At 41.1% G+C, this 20798-nt stretch overlaps 1 protein-coding gene across 4 annotated transcripts; it reads right to left on the reverse strand.

The window, feature by feature from the left end:
- Window positions 1–927: 927 nt before the first annotated feature.
- Window positions 928–19943, reverse strand: topbp1 (DNA topoisomerase II binding protein 1). 4 transcript variants are annotated; one of them, XM_022199380.2, is made up of 28 exons: window positions 19503–19943; window positions 19170–19263; window positions 18930–19064; window positions 18698–18841; window positions 17856–18037; window positions 17393–17586; window positions 16993–17169; window positions 16676–16839; window positions 16399–16562; window positions 15634–15878; window positions 15170–15501; window positions 14805–14977; window positions 14203–14414; window positions 13123–13439; window positions 12844–13026; window positions 12494–12609; window positions 11856–11979; window positions 10934–11092; window positions 10711–10807; window positions 10412–10613; window positions 8874–9103; window positions 7897–8039; window positions 7575–7671; window positions 7018–7181; window positions 4741–4869; window positions 4546–4635; window positions 2840–3001; window positions 928–1508 (listed from the first exon to the last, which is right to left on the reverse strand). In XM_022199380.2, exons 2-28 carry the CDS (start codon window positions 19254–19256, stop codon window positions 1377–1379), a joined length of 4554 nt encoding a protein of 1517 aa, XP_022055072.2. In that variant the 5' UTR covers window positions 19257–19263; window positions 19503–19943; the 3' UTR covers window positions 928–1376. The 4 variants fall into 4 exon arrangements, with proteins under 4 accessions (XP_022055072.2, XP_051796426.1, XP_022055070.2 ...); XM_051940466.1 differs by having other exon boundaries at window positions 7575–7668; window positions 16676–16842; XM_022199378.2 differs by having other exon boundaries at window positions 16676–16842.
- Between the last annotated feature and the right edge of the window lie 855 nt (window positions 19944–20798).

Here is a 20798-nt window from a genome sequence, read left to right on the forward strand (position 1 = left end):
AGTTCATTTAATGAACACAAATTAAAAAGAAAAAACCTAAACATACTATAAATCATATCCCCTGGCTGTGGTGAGCCTCCTTATTCAGGTTTATTACAGCTCAGTGGTTCTCAACAGAAGACTGCTGTTTTGCTAATAAAACACTGCAGTTTTACTTCTTGGAGCCTTCAAATATATATCGAAGTGCATCCATCCATCCAAGCTCTATACACCGCTTTATCCTCACTAGGGTCGCGGGGGGTGCTGGAGCCGATCCCAGCTGACTCGGGTGAAGTTAGGGGACACCCTGGACAGGTTATCGAAGTGCAACAATCCGAAAATCACAGAACTGACAACTCATTCACATAAACAATGTGTGAGAAGAGGCCCCAAGTCAACACAGCAATCAAAAATAAGGCAAAAAGGTTGAGATTCACTGCTATAATTGAATAACTGATACTACTATGGTTGGTAAGAAGTAAAACTTATCATGTTCTTTTGGTGCAAGTGGCCTGAGTCATGTTTCCCTGAACTCCCCTGTCAGGACAGCTCTTCCTCCTCTAATCCCACACCTTTCAGACAACAGCTCAACCCTGAATGTGCTGGGAGGCCGTCAGCTGGTCCATCGAGTACGAGGTTAAACCACTTATCCGCCCATATGGGAGGGAGCAGGGCCGTCTAACCTCGACCGGCAGCCTGGCATGAAACAGCACATCGCTGGACCCAAGAGCTGCAATCAGGTAAATAAAACCTGCAGAGTGCTGCATGGGGAGATCAAGGGATGAGGAGGAAACAGCAGGAATGTTTAACCAAAGATTAAGAGAGAAAGCAAATTTCATAAGCCACTGGATGAATCTTTGACTTCTAGTTACTGGGTTATACAAGAGGAGATGAGAAATAATAAATCATAAGGAATGCAGAGGCTCAAAGTCACTTAAGAGAGTAAAATTGAAGCAATAACATATTTTCTGTTTTAATAAAGTGTACATATGAGTCATACTAGAACATTAGGTAAAGTTATTAAATATGTAAGAAATAAATAAGCACAATTAAGACTCACATTTACATTTTGTTGCTGAGAAATCATCTGTGAAAACAAGCCTGAGGCACACAGTGATAATGGACTGCCCTCTATAGGCCATGTGCCATCAGTGCATCCAATTACAAAACGTGACTCAACATTTTCTGCAGACCTTCATCAAGTCATCCATCACGACTCCAGCCTCCCAATGCAGGCAGCAGCAGCAGCAGGTACTGCAGTCCATTGTATGAAAAATGCAGAATTACTAAGCAGGTGTTACATTTATTTTATTTTCATACATGACATTAAAAATTCTTATTTACATTCATTTTCACAGGGTTGAGGATTATGGTGGTGGACGTTTAAGGGCTGCGTTTCAGTGCAGGCGGCTCTTTTTCAGCCTGGACGTGTCTGCTGCTGCTTTACGCTTACGTGACGGAGTCCCTGGAGCTTCGTCTGACGGAGCTTCAGCAGCCAGGTAGTACAGCTCAATGGGTGGAGTTGGCTCCTGGAGGAATGACAACAAAGCAGTGTCAGCTAGTGAGGAGTCTGGCATGAGATTTGTCATATCGGGGGAGTCAATTCTTTCAAGATAATGTTATTTCAATTCTGAGATATGTGGAGCTCGCTTAAAAATTCAAGTGTCTTATCAAGTCAACATTAAAACTGCTTTATAATAGTAAGAATAGATACTGAGCAAAAATATAAAGAAGAAGGAATGTACTATTTTACTCATTTCTATACATTCACACATAAGGATAATAAATAGTTATTGTTGCAACACATTTACTATCATTCAAAAGTTTGGGGTCACTTAGAAATGTCCTTCATTTTGAAAAAAAGCAGTGTTTTTCAATAAAGATAAGTTTAAATTAATTAGAAGTACAGTTGCTTATGTGGTAAATGATTACTTTAGCTGGAAACGGCTGATTTTTAATGGAATATCTCCATAAGGGTACAGAGGAACATTTCCAGTAACCATCACTCCTGTGTTCTAATGCTACATTGTGTTAGCTAATGGTGTTGAAAGGCTCATTGATGATTAGAAAACCCTCGTGCAGTTATGTTAGCACATGAATAAAGTGTGAGTTTTCTTGGAAAACATGAAATTGTCTGAGTGATCTCAAACTTTGGAACAGTAGTGAAGCTTATTTGATGTCATGAAACAACAGAATGAGAGTGAGAATATTTATAGAGCAGAAATAACACATCAATAATGAATACATCCAACCATTTGAGCCAGGGGGCGTGGCTATACTTGATAGACAGCAACAGAAGCCTCTGCGGTAAAATGTGGGCGGGATAAGAAAGTCCTCAGCCAATCCTGCCTCTAGTTGCTCTCCGGTCCAGCCTGTTTGATGACGCTTTTTACGTCACTGGCTCCAAAAAATCCAAAACGGCGATCAGGAAGTAGCAAAATCCGGGCTTCATTTTCTCGGCGTTGAAACCAACGGGAGACGTCACGGTTAGTTTACGCCTGGTCTGACTACAGCCCTAACTGACATACCAGCATCCAGCAGGAAGTTCTCGTCTTTCTCTTGTCATCTGTAGCATCACGTCTTTCAAATAAAGGAGTGTCTGTGTGCTGGGAACACAATCTGATAACTGTCCTTTAAAGCCACACCTGACCTGGATGCTGATTAACTCGATGGTCAAGACTTTATCACCACTTAAACAGCTTAAAAACATTTTGTGTTAAACTTAACTCCTCCTCCTCATAACATTAGAATATGGATATTTTTTTTTTTTTATTTCAAGTCAAAAAAAAGGAGACCATTTGCGTTTTAGTTCAGGGTTATTCAACAGTAGGTGACATTCTGTATGAAGAGCTGTGCAAACCTGCATTAGGTAGTCTGCGATGTACTCTGGCTTCAAGCATGTGACTCCCTGTGATTTGGCCTCTGATACGTCGACTCTGAAGTCTCCAGGTTTTAGCCGGCTGAAGTCTGCAAACAGATGTGTGGTCTCCTTGTATGAGGATGGAGAGGGACCGGGCAGGACCTGCAGAGAGATCACAAGTAACAAGTATGGACTGTGATCATCTGTTGTGGAAAACAAAGCAGAAGAAAAGAAACTACCAAACAAATTGGTTCTGTTCACTTCAATATGATGTTGTAAGAACCTTTTGATGTGTGTCGCAGTTGATTTTCTTTAAAAGAATCTTGCCTGCTCGCTTAGCTCAAATTTCATTTCTTTGGTCTCACTGGCTGCTTTTTATGGCTTTTGTGTGTGAAATCAAACACAGTTTTATTGCCAGTTGCTATATGGATTCCCACAGTGTTTTATATTACAAAACAGTGTGCAAGGTTTCAATCTTAACTTTGAAATTAGTAGGTGCTTTAGTGTAGCATATAATAATGTAGTTTCATAATCATAATATTAAATTTCAAGTTCATTTGCATAAAATACTGACAGTTTTGACTTTATTTAACCACCATGTTAAATATCACTAAGATTACAAGATTCAGACCCAAAAAAGTGAAAACTGAAAGAACTGTCAAATTTCTGTCAGTTATTCATCTATTATATGTCATTCTGTTCCTGAAATTACCCAAATCTGTGTTAAACAACATGATATTTCAATGAAATCGGTTTAGTCTACATGGCTTCTTTTAAATATTCACCAAAAATAAACCATTTCCACCAGATTTTGCAAAACAACAGATCCACACTCGACATAACTGAGAAGCTATGAGTGACTCGGCTCTGACCAACAAAAACTCAGACACCTTTGGGCTGAACTGCAGGCGGTGTTTACACACCGCAGACAGGAGGCAACTACAGGTATCTGGAGTATGTACAGTCACCATTTTATTTTGTTTACTAGTATTGGAAACGCTTGTTGGGAACTTGTGGAAACATGCAGTACAATTTCACAAAAATATTCAACTTTCGCTTTGTTTTACTGATTTTCTGACACTAGAGCTGCACCATCCTGCACTGAAGATACTGAAGATACTGAAGTTTTCTCTACTTCTAGCTGAGGTTGTATTTTTCCCCATAGAGGTGCAGGATTTTATATCACAGTGAAAAATGATAACACAGTGAGTACAAATGTGGCCAGAGATTGCTTAAGAATCAGAGGGTTAAACATTTGTTATTTAAAATATATTTAAAAATCAATGAATTGACTTCAGTTTAATGAAACTATTCATTAATTAGCCTTCATGTACAAAAAGCAGAGGCCCGATTTCATAAGCAGAATACCCCTCACAATATTATAATAGTAAGATTATTGTTTAGGACATCTTCTGCTACATAAACTGCTTACAAGATGACACACATCAAAATCTGAGTTGCTAAATCACTATACACTCCAATATCAGCAGATAAATGTCACTTTACCATTAAACTAACCAAGACTTGCTCTGGAAAAGGCATAAAAGAATGACTCTTCATTTTCCGCGGACAGTTTCTCTATTGAGACGATTTTATAAGATGCTGTCACAGCACTTTTCCCTCAAAAAGGAACAAAAATGTCTTATCTTGTCAGTAAAAACTAGATAAGGTAGTTTGCGGTTCGTAAAGGAAAAGCACTGACAAACCTTCGCCCCGCCAGACTGCAGCAACCGCCTGAAGCCTGATTCTCTGCTCTGGTCAATGTTCAGCATGACTGTCCATCCACTGAAGGCTCCCTGGAAAATATAAACGGTTGTTTATGGAAAATAAATGCTTCAACTTCAAAGAGAGTAACTGATACTGAGCCCTGGTGTTAACAGTGTGTATGATCCTGTATGCACCTCATGTTCAGAGCGCCTCTGCAGGGCTTTCCTCCAGCGCATGGCTGCTAAGGCCAGTCTCTTCTGTTGGGAAGTGATGGAGGGTAACGCATCCAGGATGGAGCTGCTGCCCCACTCATACTCATCCTCCTGGATCACAAACAGAAACAGAGATACACTCAAACAATATAGAAATTCAACACTTTTGTTTTTGCTCCCATTTTTTTATGAGATGAACTCAAAGATCTAAAGCTTTTTCCACATACACAATATCACCATTTCTCTCAAATATTGTTCCCAAATCTGTCTAAATCTGTGACAGTGAGCACTTCTCCTTTGCTGAGATAATCCATCCCACCTCACAGGTGTGCCATATCAAGATGCTGATTAGACACCATGATTAGTGCACAGGTGTGCCTTAGACTGCCCACAATAAAAGGACACTCTGAAAGGGGCAGTTTTTTTATGGGGGGGGTCCACTCCTCTTCGATGGCTGTGTGAAGTTGCTGGATATTGGCGGGAACTGGTACACGCTGTCGTATACGCCGATCCAGAGCATCCCAAACATGCTCAATGGGTGACATGTCCAGTGAATATGCTGGCCATGCAAGAACTGGGACATTTTCAGCCTCCAAGAATTGTGTACAGATCCTTGCAACATGGAGCCGTGCATTATCCTGCTGCAACATGAGACAGTGTTTCCCCTCCTATATGACCGACCAGGCGGGCCGCCTCGCTGGTATAGGCCACCGCCTCATTACAATTTTGCTGACATTGCCGCCTCACTGGTCCGCGCCAAAAGAAAAAAAAGTAATGCTAAATATTAGAAAGCATTGACACATAAGTCCGGTATATTCACCGCTGAAATCAACAAGACAGAACTGCAACAAGACAGCAAGGCACATCCCCATTACGGACAAGAAGCGGCAGCGCTCCATGGTTTCGTTTTTCGGGGCTAAAAGCAGGTGTGTATCACAGACATGTCAAATTAAGTATCAAAACTATCGCATGTCAACAAAATAAAGTGAGCAACGTAGTGTAGGCATCGATCTCGCTTCCTTTACTGAGTTTGCTTACTGTTTTGTTGTCCACAGCGATACGAATTGACAGTGACTGCAAAAATGGCTCCCGTTAAAACATTGAGGCACGACAAAACCCGTTATACCGAACGAGACAAATTATTTCAACGGAATATAAAGTTCCTAGTTTCTTTTGATAAAATGATTTATAGAGTGCCCGAAATTATATCATTCAATGGCAAAACAAATTCAAACAAATTCTGTAATTTCGGGCCGTTTTGATATCTGCATAAGCATTTTTCAAAATAGAACGACACTGCCAACGCGATTATAGAAACACTGTACACCCATGGAAAGCTTAGATTGATCAACATTAATCCCCATTTATATTTGATTTGCCTCATGTAATAAAGAGAGCATGTGTTCAAATTTGGTGTTTGTGTTTTCAAGAATGTTTACTTAAAGTCTTTAATTCAGCTGCCTGACATATCACAGTGCAAAATTATGTATTCTAACTCAAGGTTAACAACTGGTATTCTAAAGAAGTTATTTCTTTGTTCAAAAAGGTAACCGTTTTGAAAACAGAACTAACTCCTTCAGAAAACCCAAAGCCTTTAGTACTAAACTGAAAAAGCTCTTTGTGCTAATATATGCTAAACATGTGGCTAACTATTAATACAGATTTTGTATTTCTTCTGTAAAAAATAAAGTACAGACAAAGTTACAACCTTCAGATTTTATGCAACCTGAAGAGACACACAGACACACACACGTTTGTTTTTCTATACCGGTGGGGACTTACCATTGACTCCCATTCATATAACCCATACCCTAACCATCACCAAATCAATGCCTAACCCTAAACAAACGTTTTTGCACTTTTACATTTTTTATTAACAACAATATGGCCAAGAAAACGGTGTTGCCACCCGTGGGGACCTCATTTTAGGTCCCCACCTTTATAGCAAATAGTCAGGTCAAAGTCCCCACCGGTATAGCAGAAACAAGCACACACACACACACACACACACACACACACACACACACACACACACACACACACACACACACACACACACACACACACACACACACACACACACACACACACACACACACACACACACACACACACACACACACACACACACACACACACACACACACACACACACACACACACACACACACACACACACACACACACACACACACACACACACACACACACACACACACACACACACACACACACACACACGATTATTCAGATTCTGACCTGAATGAAGCGACTAACTGAGCGACAGGCCTCCAGGTACGATCGGTGCAGGATCCATTTGCCGGCCGCCATCGCTGCTAGATATTTCTCGTTACGCAAGGGCGTCCCTACGATGATGTGGGAGCAGCTGGGGTCGAAAGACTGCTTGTCCAAGACGATACCACCTACAGTCCCAAACAGTAAGAGTCAGAAATTACACATAAGATATGCTGGACCTCTACTGGGGTTATGGCTAAAAAAGTCTGATAATGTATGACATAAAAATGCTACATTATTGTAATTTTGTAGCAGATGTAAACAAAAATGAACCTGTCCCATTTATAAATTATGCATTTGCATTTCACAATCAAAAGCTGACACACGTGTTGCAACAAAGCTCTGAACATTTTTGTCAGAAGAAACATTCTGCTGGAGGAAATCTTCCCCGATTCTGGAGGCAGATCCTCAGTTTTAGTCATCAGGGATTAGCTCCTCTGACTTCAGGCCTGTGATGTGTTGCCTTTTGTTCTGCAGCGTGATGAAACATTGTTCGATGCCTAATTAGGTGAGAGACTCACCGAGCTCCTCTATGAGGTGACTGTAATCAATGCGCTCCTGAGGGCTGAGGGAGGACAGCTGAAATCTGGGTGGCTGCTTCTCTTCCTTTCTCTCCTCCTGAGAGAAATAACTTCGTTAGCACCAGCAGTTTGTTTGAAAGAGATGGCATATGTAGATGGTGTACCACACACTACAAATATAAGCCATAGTTGTTATTTTACTGCTCCAGGGTGTGTATACAGCTGTTTGCATCAGTCAGTCTAAACTGGCTACAACAGATATTGCGGTACAGTTTGATTTGCATTAATACTTCATATTGATAATATAAATATGAAGCCTTACTAGTGGCTCTGGTGCTACTGGGGGGTTGGCGAGAGGAAAGGCGATGCTAGGAGCTTTAGGAGTGGGAATATCATTTTCTGGCTCTTCTGATGGAGGCGTCAGGACCCTCTGACCCATGTGCTGATCAATGACATCGCAAGCAGCTGTGAAAGAACCGAAAGATTATCGTGAAATGATCATAAAACCAAACAGGCTACAGTAGAAGTAATGTTTCTCTGTTGCACCATCTACTTGTAAATCCATTACTATAGTTGCTGTATGTGTTTACTCCTTTCTCACTTCTTGGTGACTATTAGAGAGATTCAAACTAGCGATTTGCCAAACTGAGCAGTACAACTAAAAGACTCAAGACTTCAGCGATACGTAAATAAATTGCTATGAATCAAAAACAATTGAACATGGAAACAGTACATCAGTGAAGCTTCAGAAAGCTGTAATATCACAAGGCAAAAATACCGCAAACGCCAACACCTCCCTCTTGAAAACAGCTTCAACAGAAACATAACATTACAGCCTTTAGGAAGCTAACTGCAGGGCTGCTTAACTGGTGCACCTGTTTTAGACTTAGTAATATTCATATACTTTAAATATAGAGGTAAATTATTGTGGCATTGTAATCTAACAAATGTTATTTTAGTAATCTAGTTAGATGTTATAGGCGTCATAGTTTGTAATTTTAGATAAATTGTGAAATTTTTTGGAAAAATGTTAAGTAAATTTTTCCCGTTTGCAGCATTATTCAACTGAATTTTGGTCAAATGTCTAACCACACACTCTAAATATCTTACAGATGAAGATTTTAATGCTACTTTCATCAGTTGGTTTGCTTACGCTATAATAACTGCACCTGGAAGAAGATTTAAACTATTCCCCACACGAGAACCCGTTTATGTGCTGAAACTAGTTTTAATTTAGTCACATGTAAAATTAAATCCAGGCTGAGTAAAGACAGGTGCAACTGCCTCCCGATCTCTTACCCATCTCGACCAGCTCCGAGTCAGTCATCGAGTCCCTAAACTGTGGTCCGTTCTCTGCAGTGGGGGGAGGTGGGGGTGCGAAGGGCTCCGAGTGTTGTGAAGGACTTCCAGGCCACTGTAGATTATCTGCCAGCTTGGCCCTCTCCTCTCTGGCTGTCGGATCGTCCCAAACTATCTGTTCACTCTGAGATGGCTCCGTGTTCATGTCCATAGCAGCTTCTCTGGTCACTCTGGAATCATGGCCGAACAGTCCGGTGCATGAAACCCCAAAACTAATTCCTTTTTAATAAAAGGTCTGCAAAAGTTCTTAAACACACTAAAGCTGAGGTTTGCAGACTATACTGTGATATAACCGATGCCATGCTCAGACTGCAGGAGTTTTAAAACGCACATTTTGAATTCAGGTTGCATCATACGTCTTCTTGCTAATCTCAGACATGCACAGAGTAAAGAAATGTAAAACTACGACTCATCACACACTACAGGATATAAAGATTATCGTGCAAGAGTGAGCAATCAGCAGCAGTGCACCACCTCACCTGATCTCACGGGAAAACAGATTCAAACAAAAAAAGACAGTCACATTATTAATACTTCGCAGTAAGAAAGAGATAATAGCAGACGGGTAAACAAGTCTGGAGGAGAAAACGACCGGAAAGATGCAGTCAGCATGGTTTGTCTATACTTTAATGAGAACTGAATGTGAGATTTTAGCGAGCAGTTTTAATATCTGTAGCGAACATGAACCTCAAGGGCCAAAATATTTAAAACTGCTTGGCAACAGCATTGAGTGTTTTGAGCACTAGTGTGACAATTGTATACCATTCCAATTTATATTTGAGTGGCCCAAAGAGACTGTAGGCAGTTTGGGAGTGCTGGGTCTAAATCTGTATCAAATAATGCAGATTGAACGTCAGCTCAGAGGAGATTCTCTCTCTGATTTGGAGTGGTAAAATGAGCATAAATCAGAAAACTTCTGCATTCTTCTTTTTTTAAAGCTATATTTTTGGCCTTTTTCGTCTTTATTCGATAGGTGCAGTGGAGACAGGGAAGGAGAGAGAAGAGTGGGGGGTAGACATGCAGTAAAGGCCCATGAGCGGGAACTGAACCCAGCATTGAACTCAGCACTCTCCTGCATTCTAAACCTGGCATTAGAAAGCCAACCTCGTGCTTTTTCCAAGCCATCCCTCGCTGCTGTCAACACCAAGTCATCAACACTTAGATACATCAAGTAAAATTATAGTATTAAGCAGTTCTTTGGTGTCAGTAAAGAGATTCTCTAGCTACTCCTTGGAGGTTAGGTGGTTACTCTGCGTTAGATACTGTCTCACTGCTTTATCACACACACTGAAACTGTAACAGGCTGTCTGAAAAAAAGGTTGCATTACATATTTTTGACATGCCTCTGGTTTAAAATGAATAAAATCACCATTGTAAATATTTTATGTCACTGCACTATTCCCCAAAGTGTTGCCAGCTTCCAGATATTCTAATTTGACACTTCTATATTTTCTACAAAAAGGTAGCAACTTCCATACCTCAGAGCTTCTAGAGTTCGTCTGTTATTGCTGCGTCCGACTCTGCTGCCGTCGGGTGTGCTGGGGCTCGAGTCGGCCCCTCCTGATCCCATCCGGGAGAGTCTGACTGAGGTTCGCCTCCCTGTCGTCAGTTTGGTGGCTGACATGATCTCCTGCAGCTGCCTTTGGAGGTTCTCTCTCATTTGTAGAGTCTCTGAAATATCTGGAAAAAACGAATTGAGCCAAATGAACTGTGTTCATAAAAGACATGTTACCAAGTATGAACATAAGTCTACTAACAGCGGGAAAAAGACACCCACCGCTTTTTTCTGCGGAATCGTTCATTTCATCTTGATCTGTGCTTCCGTCACTTACACGTCGAGGGGCTGCAGCTTCAACCGTGGCATTGTGCTCAGACTGAGAGGTAGATAATCAAATGGTGAAAGAGGCATAATTAATGAGAGGTCATTTGTTAGAGAATACAAACAACCAATACTGTTGATTCTCAGACACACAGGGGTGAAATTCTATCCTTATACTCACCTTATCGGCCTTTGCTTCAGTGGCATCCCTGACTTGTGTTCGTGTTAAAGGTGGAGACCTCTGAGAGTTGCTGGGGAGCTGGCTCAGGTTCAGGCTCATCTTGGGGTTGTAGGTGAAGGGATACAGCGACTCTGGGACGTGTCTCTGCTCCTCAGCACACTGCACAGGTCGACAAGGACGGCTTGTTAAAACACAGAGTGCACATCTATACACAGAAATGTATTCACAAGAACTAACTGAATAAAACAGTTATGATGGGAAACATAATTGAAACAGAAATGTGTCTCGAAAATTAACATATCAAAGCAGTTTTTCATTTGCTATTCAGCTTTGTTGAGGGGATGATAATTATTTCTCCCGGATGAGAAGTGCTGAGAGAATACAGAATGAGATCACAAATTAAAGTGCGTTTTTACATGATTATGTATCTTCTTAAAGACATAATTTCTTTAAAAGCTTATTTAAGCAAGTTAAACAAAATATTTTGCCTAAATCTTAGTGAGGGTTTCATGGTGGCTTAGAAGGAAGCATCGGGCTTAAATCCTGGCGTTAATCCTTTTATAGATTTCTTTTATGGATCGGTTTATGTCCTCAGATTGAAGGAAAGCAGCCCAAGTGAACTGAGCATGAATGTGCATTTTTGTATATTAATTATCAGTTGGACAATTGACAGATTGGTTTCATCGCTGCAGCATTTCCAGCTTTCTGCCCACTACATACAGAGATAGGCTCCAGCCCACTCTTGATTTAAGAGAATAGACGGACATGTTTTTGCTTTTTACAATACTACAAGCAGCAGATGTGCAACCCATATAACAGACAACTTAGTAATCAATCTAAAACTCTATTGCACTTACAATCAGTTTAATGTTTCATGCCTTGCCTTAAGCTTGGGTTTGATTTATACTACTGGGATACGTACAGCCTGCAGCCAGTACTGGGACACCACATGCAGCCCTCTCTCCTTCACTCCTCGGTATTCCCGGGTGTTGTCCCCCACACGACCCTGGTAGATGTAGTGTGTCACCGTATCATCACAAGCCCACCTAAAAACAAGTGGAGAAAGAGACATTTGTGATATCTGTATTCATATTGTATTCATAAAAACAAACGGACAGCTTCATATTTTCCTGGTGTTCTCACAACGGTCCTGCTGTGTCCCTTATGCGCTGTAAAGAGGTTCCTCCTTTCAGGGTAATTAATAGGGAGCAATAAGCACAGTCCTCTGCAAAAATACCTTAGGCTAAAACAGATGTAAAGCCTCGGCAGTCTGAGTCAGGGAAACTATTGTATTTTTAGCATGATGAATGCAAAAAACACAGCATGAATTCGCTTTGTACCTCCACGCAGAGGGAAAGATGGTCGAGTCAGGTCACAACGACAGAAACACAAAGAGGGAAAATGGTGCTGAAAAAGACAAACTTTAGAAGATGCTTACAGGATGGATTTAATTGCAGCAGGAACAATGATGGCAATCAATAACCAATATGTGTGAATGCTTTAAAAAGGAAAAGGTGAGCCTACTCTTTTAGTGATGTTTGCAAAAAATGTGGCGAATACCTGAAGTCAGCTCCGAGAGAAGCAGCGATGGCATTCAGCTCACTCTGCATTTTGCTCAGTTTCTTTCCAACACAGACCACAACACCAACCAGGGGACCAGCTTCTTTTTCTGGAACCTCACATACAAAAACGGCGATAGTTTTGTTTATATGGATCTCAAGTGATATAGTACACACAAATTATATATCTTTTAATAGCGTAATGGTTGTGCGAACATATTAAATAATTTCACCTCTCAGACACATCAATCAAAGACTTACATACAGCTAAATGTAATGACATTTTTGGATGTCGTGTGGCTTTGTAGCCACGAGTCTGTGACACAGCTGTATATTTCTATTATTGTTTACCTCCTTCTCAGCTGTCTTTGTAAGCTGTGGACTAGCAGAGACTTCTTGCATTTCGGAGGCATTGCGAGAGCTGTTGGCTAAAGCCACGTTCAGGTTCCGGTTGATGACATCAGTTAGAGGCGTCTCCACTTTCTCTCCTGGTTTCGATCTCCCAGCTGGAGTTTCCAAAGCTCCCAGTGCATCCTAAGTAAACGAAGCATGCATATTCACTACCGTTAATTACGTCAGTGGCCATTTTTTGCTATAAGTCTGAGTAAAATCTACTCATTGAGTCCAGACCTTGACATTGAAGGAGGGTCTGAAGAGCTGGTCTCTGCTGAGGAAACGTGACGGCGTGTCCAGCTGCAGAGAGGACTCCTTCTGAAGCTGGTTCCTTCTTCCGCCATCCTGGTTTTGTTTAGGGGTGCGGGTGTCTTCTTTAGGCTTCATCTCATCCAACACAGAGTGGAAGACTTTGCTCTGAAAGCGACCTAAATCCAGTGGGGTGACGGCTTTACCGCTCTGGACACCCAAGATGGGGATGTCTGGAGAGGAACAAGCAGGTGGAGGCATGGTTGGTTTCTGGGAACCGCCGACAAAACTCTCTTCATCTCTCTCTGTGGAAGAGCAACATTGAAAAAGTGTAGATTCAGTGGGATCACTCAGATTGGCCCTATAAATACAGTTTACTTTAGTGAAGCTCTACAATAAGGTTTAATTCAGGATCACTTATAAATCAGAGTGGTAACAGTTTAGCTACATTAAATACATAACATTTGGGTAATGTTTGCTCAGCTGATGTGCCACAGAAGGCGTCTTTTTACCAGCTACACCTGCAGCAAACATAGTCGAAGGCTGTATGAGTCACAGGCAGAAGGGATTTTGGGATTGTGGCAAGTACATATCCACAGACAACAGTAAATTATATAATGATAAAGTTACTAAGAAACCACCAGCTGGTACTGTCAAAACAAACACAGACAGAGGGATCGAAAGCCCAACGTGGAAGCCCTGTTTGCTGTATACTGGTAGCATATCTCAGAAAGATTTTGACACATTTCTGAGTGAAAGGGCCGTGCATACCTCATGTGAAAAACATACAGAGAATAAATCTCTATTTTTGTTTGCAGAGAAGCTTTCTGTTGTGCATACACACCACTTACATGCTGCTGCAGCTAGCTTCTTACAACACGACGCAAAAATGCAGAGTCGCAAAACTGCTTTTTGAGCTGACTAGTTTAGTGTAACCACGGCTGCAGAACTACAGATTCTAAAGGGTAAAACATTCAAAGACACAATGTATTGTTCTACGATTACTGTTGTAGTAACAGCTACGAGATGCATTTCCAAACACAAATGTACCACAGACAGGCATCTAACCTGGTGAGGGTGGCAGGTCAACTAGAAATCTCTCCTCTGCTGCCCTCTGGCCGGTTCGAGCTGATTCTAGTATCCAGTACATGGTAACAGCAGGAAGTTTCCACTTCTTGGCTGCTTGGTACTTTGTGCCCTCAGGGCTGTGCAGCACCAGATGAGTGCTGGCCAGCATGCCTTTCTTCTGGTTGGCCAGGCGCACAAAGTAATCCTGGACACTGCAGTGGGGACAGAAAAAAGATTAGGATTAAGACCCACAGCTCACAATAGGCTGCAGCCAACATGAGGGGAAAAGGTACGCAGCAGAGAGAGTGAACTGATGCTGTACTCTGTCGTTATTTATTTAACAGTGGTAACACCCCACTGACCAAGAGCGCGTATAGCTAGAGAAACGTATGTATGACAGAAAAGAACTGCTTTTACAGTACCTATGCATGAATAATAATAATCCTGATACCACTGGGGTAACTATATTATATTTCTAGCCACTTAAATATGAATTTTCATTAAACTGCAGCAGTTAATGAAACTAACAAGGCATAAACCTCGACTCGTGGATCAAATTATACCACCACATTAATTTCTAAACAGTAAGCAGGTGGTCATACTTGGCTCCAAGGTGTTTGGCCAGCTCCACTAAAGACTCCCTCTCTGCTCCGGTGAACTGGCTGACTGAGAGAACGCAATCTTTCAGAGGAAAATGTCCATCCATCACAGCAACAGGGGTGAATAAGGGGTTGGAGGACAGTTGTAGAATACACTCCTTCTCCACACACATGGCCTGCAAATCAAAAACAGCAAATGCCATCAACAGAAGACACTGCTACAACATGCAAAACTGGGAGTAAATGTGCATTTCAGGGCAGGTAAATGTATTTGTTGTTGCTTCTTGATGAGACATGAGGTAGGTTTGCTTCCAGTGTGATCCTTTTTCTACACAGGTCAGAAGGATAAAGCCCGTTTGTGATCTTACCAGCCAGGTATCAGTGACCACCTCGTCCACTGTGGCCTCCACTGAGCAGCCCAACAGCGGCACCACTGCATAGTCAGCCACAACCCGTGTACGGCCCATCAGCACCCTGCCTCCATGCTCTGTCACCAGCATAGAGAGCTGCGACTCGGCCTCGGCGCCAAAGCCCACAAAAAGAAAACATTTCCCGAAAAACAGTCCTGCCTCGCTGGCTTCCTGCAGGGTTGAGTTTGGCTCTGGTCCTCTGGTGTGGTTTGGCCCCCAGGGCTCAGGCTGAGGCTCTGCAGCTGTACTGAAGGACTTCCTGCTGCTGGTCTCTGCTGGTGGCATATCAACTGGAAGACAAAAGAACAGTTTCAGCTGCAGCATATGAAATGAATATCAGTCTAAATTTTGCTACAGATATATCCATCAGACTTAGAATGTGTTGTGAACGCCCAGTAAATCTCCCAGCAACAGATACTGACCCACTGTCGGGTCGTCATTCATGTACTGTGAAAGCAGATCTTCTTCTGCTCTCTTTTGCCGTGGAGTGCTGGGGCTGGCTACAGACGGACCAGCTGAGAGCCGGGAGTCAGGAGTGTGATGGGCTGGAACAGATACAGCAGGTAGAGCAGGAGGCAGACAGTCGGGGTGGAGGTAACCCGTTTCTGGGAGTAAACTGCCTTTGGAGAAACTGTCCAGCAGCCACTGCACTGTTACTACATGGGGTCTGGAAAGTAGGAGAAATAAGATTACGAACATTAATCATCCAATATATATATATATATATATATATAAGAAATAACCAAACAGTACTACCCACATCTCACCTTGCATTCTCTTTTTCATTTCAGCTTATTTCACAAACTTCTATATACTTTACTTTGATGTGAGTGCATAAAATATTAAACATTTTTGCATTAAGGATAATGTAAGAATATATTCTGAACTTGAAGTGGAACAGAACTGAAGTCAGTGTAAGGTTACTCTTATAAATTTAATTTCCTTCAGCCATCTTACTTCTTACAACTAGCTAGACGATATTTATATTTTTATCTACAGACATATACTCACTTCTAGCAGTTCTATCACATTAAACAGAAAATTCTATCTGTTGTATTCTTCATACTATACATATTTTTGTGTATTTCAGCCAAATGTATATAGTGTTTATGAGGTCAAAACAGCCCACATCTTTAACCTATGCTATAAATGACGGGGCTATAAGTATTAATCGCTGCAGTTCTGACCTATGAGTCGCTTTGAAGAGAAAATTCTTGAGGTCCTGGTCAAGGTCACCCATGACTACATGAGTGAGTTCCTCACTGGGCTGGTTGAAGCGCAAACCTCCTGCAGCATTCACAAGACGGCGCAGCTTCTCCAGTTTCTTCCCCGGCAGGCCGCATAGATATAACTGCGCAACATTTAGCAAATGACAAATAAAACCTCAAGTTTATCATTTACAGAATTAACAAACTGCTAGTCCTTCATTCTATATCACAAGAAAAGTGCAGGCCACCTCTTTACCTTACAGCCATCCAGTACATCATCAGCTGGGCACACGGTGACATCCAGACTGTCGATGGGATCTGGAGTTTCCAGACGACTGATGGTGCCATTGGTGACGGCTGTGTCGTTTATCGTCATGCTGGCACTGACAGAAATGTGGCTCAAGCCCAAAATAGATGGGCCTTCTAGACATGAAAAACACATATTAGAGAGAAACACTAAGAGAGGCTTTATAAGGGACACAGTGTTGTTGTCAACCTCCATCTCACCATGAAGGACAAAGCTAACATTTTAAAGCTAGTGAACAACAGATGCACTATCAGTCTGTGGCTCACCCTCTTTCTTGCTGGTGCCCGTTGGGGTAGAAGTGTGTGGTCGAGTGGTTTTTGACGCATTGTGCTCCACAGTGTACCTGCTCTCATCTTGACAGAAGCCTTTCTCTATGCTGTCAAAGAGCCAGTGCAGAGACACACAATACACATTCCATTTCCGAGCACACTCGTACTTTTGACCTGCAACAAAATAACAGTACTCAGAACAATACTGATACCAATGATACCATCGCACTGAAGAATACAGATAGAACTTATTTTTTTCATTTCTAGACAGTGTGATGCTTTATGAAGTTATCATATTCTGCACAATTTTCACTGTTTTTAAGCTGTAACACTTTTCTATCACTGACTTTGAGTGGTATTCATTTGTAAAAACATTACCAGTGTCCTGGTGACTCACCTGTTGGTTCACTAACAATGAGGTGTGTGCACTCATTCATTTTGAGCTGGCCAGTGTAGCTGCCTCCGTGCTGCTCACAGAGCCGCTGCACGTCTTTGCGCTCTGCGCTGGAGAGGCCTGTCACACAAACAGTACAGCCACGCAGCACAGGGCACAGATAGTCCTCCATGGGCAGGTCTGTGTACCTGAAAAGACTGAAAAAAGGAGGAAAAAGATTTACTTTTAAAACAGACACTGAAATAGTCATAAAAACCATTCTGACCACAGGCTGTAATAGCTTCTGATATTGATTGGTGAGTGTCAGTAAATCTTTTAAAATTTGAATTTATTTGAATGGCAAAGAAAAGATAAGTCTGGGTACATTTTTCTATTATCAAAACTTTTATTCCTTAGCAACCTAGATGTAAAATGATGTACTTTTAACACCAATTATTGGTCTTACACACATAGTTAAACTACTTACCTATCCTGTGATTTCTCCCAGCAGGCTTTCACCCATGAGGGCAGCAGGATGGGTTTACCCAGGCTTGCAGCTACCAGGTATTTTTTGCTGCCCACCTCACCTGCAATCAGGTGTGTGACAGACATATTCAGATCAAGATAGACTCGTCCACCCATGAGCTGCACCAGATCCATCACCTCTGCCTGTAAAGTCAGAAATGCATACATATTAACACTTTCGCGCAGCTATTTTGCTGACTATGATTCATTAACCCCTATATAGAAGATTTCATTTACAGCTGATCCCATTTACACTGAGCATTGATGTTCACATGTTTCAAAATGTCTGTCTGAGCAAAGACTACAGGTATATTCATTAAACAGTTGAAGCTTGAGGCTTGCCAAACAGTAAATAGATAGATAGATAGATACTTTATTAATCTCCAAAGAGAAATTCACAGCCAGACTCTTTATGATTAAGTCTGACTGTCTACAACAGACAGCATGAAACATACAAGTTTAGTACATATAGTGCAGTACATTAACACATTACTGTCCAGTCTAAGACAACACCATTCAAGAAAAAGAAAAGATTTCATAGTAAGGCCTACTACATGTAACACACAGGCAGCCTCTTAGCTGGTAATTTGATCATTTGATGAAGATTTGCTTTACAGATCAAAGGAGAAGCTGTCGTCCCATATTCAAAATATTTAGTAAGTAATTTTCCGATGAAGAAAATTCTGTAGGTTTAGTTTTGTTGCTGTTCATATATCAATACAGACTGTATTAGGGAATGATCAGAGTGCTACATACTACTTTGAGTAAGAGAGCAACATTCTGCATCACAAGTAGTAAACCAACCCTTGTAGCTTTGTCCAGGCTCGTGCAGGAAATCGTGATGTCTGCCATGGCCATGTTATAGACAGGTTTCTCTGCTTTGGGGACACAGTGTTGGTGCTGCAGACAGTACAACACCACCAGCGGACTCACCATCCTGCAGCCAAGCTGTACGACAAATAAGAAAGAGTGACAAACATGAGAGTTAATCTCCAGTTGCTGTGAAATTCACCGTATGTTTCATATAGAGTGAGACCTTCTTGCAGTGCAGAAAGGCTGGAGTGGTGAAGCTGCTGAACACAAACACAGACTTGTCCTTCTGGTCCATCCGTAAAACCTCATCTTCTTCAATTCTTTTCAAGTACTTTTCAGATTGTAGCTCCAAAATGGCCTGTATAAACACGAGACAAACATAATCATCAAGCACAAACAAAGACACAGTGAAGAAAAAAACGTTAATTTCAACAGAGAGATTGGGCCAGGTAGTGGACTTTACCTCATAAGCTTTGACAGCATACTCTGTTTTCAGTCCTTTACTTTCAACAAACTTCACAATAAAACTTTCCTTGTCTCCTTTGGACATGGTGAATCTGCATTATGACCAGTGAAAAGACACGACAGTAGTTATAATAGCTCTGGCTAGCCTTAGCAGTAGCATCCGAGCTGACAGAAATGATCACTTCCAGAGAATATGCTACGATTAGATCTCTAAGTAAAGCAACTAATACCAAACTAGTTATAGGTTGGGATAACGTTATACACAGAAGTAGCATTAGCCTGTTCTGTATAGTCATGCGCTAATGTAAGCTGAACTGAAAGGTTAGCTTACCTTCTATTGATCCACTCAGACTGTCAGTAGATTTAAAGGTAGCTTCTGTAGACGAACAGCAATCAGTATAAATTCTAACTAATCATAAGGAACTAGTTTAATGTTAGTAACGACCACCAACAAAAATTTCTTCGAAATACAAGTTCATCTAGCGTTGCTCTCAATTTCTGACAAATGCTGCGCAAACGTGAACGCAACTTCTTCACGTTAACCGGCTAGCCAACGTTCAAAATGGTACAAAACTTAAGTTAGAGCTTTAAAATTCTTCTAACACCATTAATATTCATATTGTTTTAAACGAACCGTCACTAGTCCTTCCAATATAGCATAAATTAATGTACATTTTATGATAATTTAATCACAGTTGTTTAGCGAAATTGAAATGTACTCTTTGTTGATATTGTTCGCGCCCTGTGTCGTAGGCTCCGGTGCTACATTCAATCTGACCGGGTAGAGTCGGAGCGACCATTAAAAAGTTCCGCAGCAGGCATCATTCACATCAACGATATTATAAAGTGCATCGATGAACTAAAAATAATATAAGTATACGCTTATGTGAAAACATAAGCAGAATTAAATAAATCTAAGTATATTCATATTCATATTCATATTCATATTCATATTTAAGTAGCCTACAAATACTACACCATGACATGTTCAGATGAGGATACTGCATTACAGGAACCTACGTTTGCATCACTTAGTTTTATTTTTAAGAAATCACATCTGAATTTAAATTCTTCATTATCATATTTTACTTAAATATGAAGTAAATCATCCCAGACTTGCAAGGAAAGACCTTTTCATCCAGATCCAGATCCAGAGCTATCCAGACTTAGAGTTCTTAAACATTTGCTGAAGGACTTTTGTCATAATTCTGCAAATATTAGAAGACAACTAAAAAATGTGGATTGTGAGGAGCATCCTATTTGTAACAGGAACCTGGTAAAATCTCTCCAAGCCCACCACAGCACCTAGTAAAGATGCATTGTTTTACAGTAATCTTGCTATGGACATTCATTTGAGAGAATAGGTGAATTGATATCAGAGAATAATTCAAAATATTTGCACCATGTACTGGAAGTCTATCTAGCAATGGATTAAGAGGCATTTTAAGGGAGACTGCTTTAGAACTGTTGTGCTCCAAAGGGACACTAATACACAAGCTACTCTGTGCAAATGGCAATGTCTGCTTAATTTTCTAAGTAACCCTCTGACTAAACTGAAGAACTAAATTTTGCTTTAAGTATGAGGTATTAAGGCTGCTTATGTTTAATTCTGGAAAAATCGCAGCGC

The sequence above is a fragment of the Acanthochromis polyacanthus genome, chromosome 20 (genome assembly GCF_021347895.1).
Source record: "Acanthochromis polyacanthus isolate Apoly-LR-REF ecotype Palm Island chromosome 20, KAUST_Apoly_ChrSc, whole genome shotgun sequence".
NCBI classification, from domain to species: Eukaryota; Metazoa; Chordata; class Actinopteri; family Pomacentridae; genus Acanthochromis; species Acanthochromis polyacanthus.

Excerpts from the sequence above, each read along its gene's own strand:
- topbp1 (XM_022199378.2), bottom strand. The coding sequence starts at position 19,256 with ATGTCCAAAGGAGACAAGGAAAGTTTTATTGTGAAGTTTGTTGAAAGT. Across the intron at positions 15,502-15,633 it reads GAATGACGACCCGACAGTGG|TTGATATGCCACCAGCAGAG; the intron begins GTCAGTATCTGT and ends TTTGTCTTCCAG. Across the intron at positions 7,672-7,896 it reads CAGTAGCACCAGAGCCACTA|GAGGAGAGAAAGGAAGAGAA; the intron begins GTAAGGCTTCAT and ends TATTTCTCTCAG.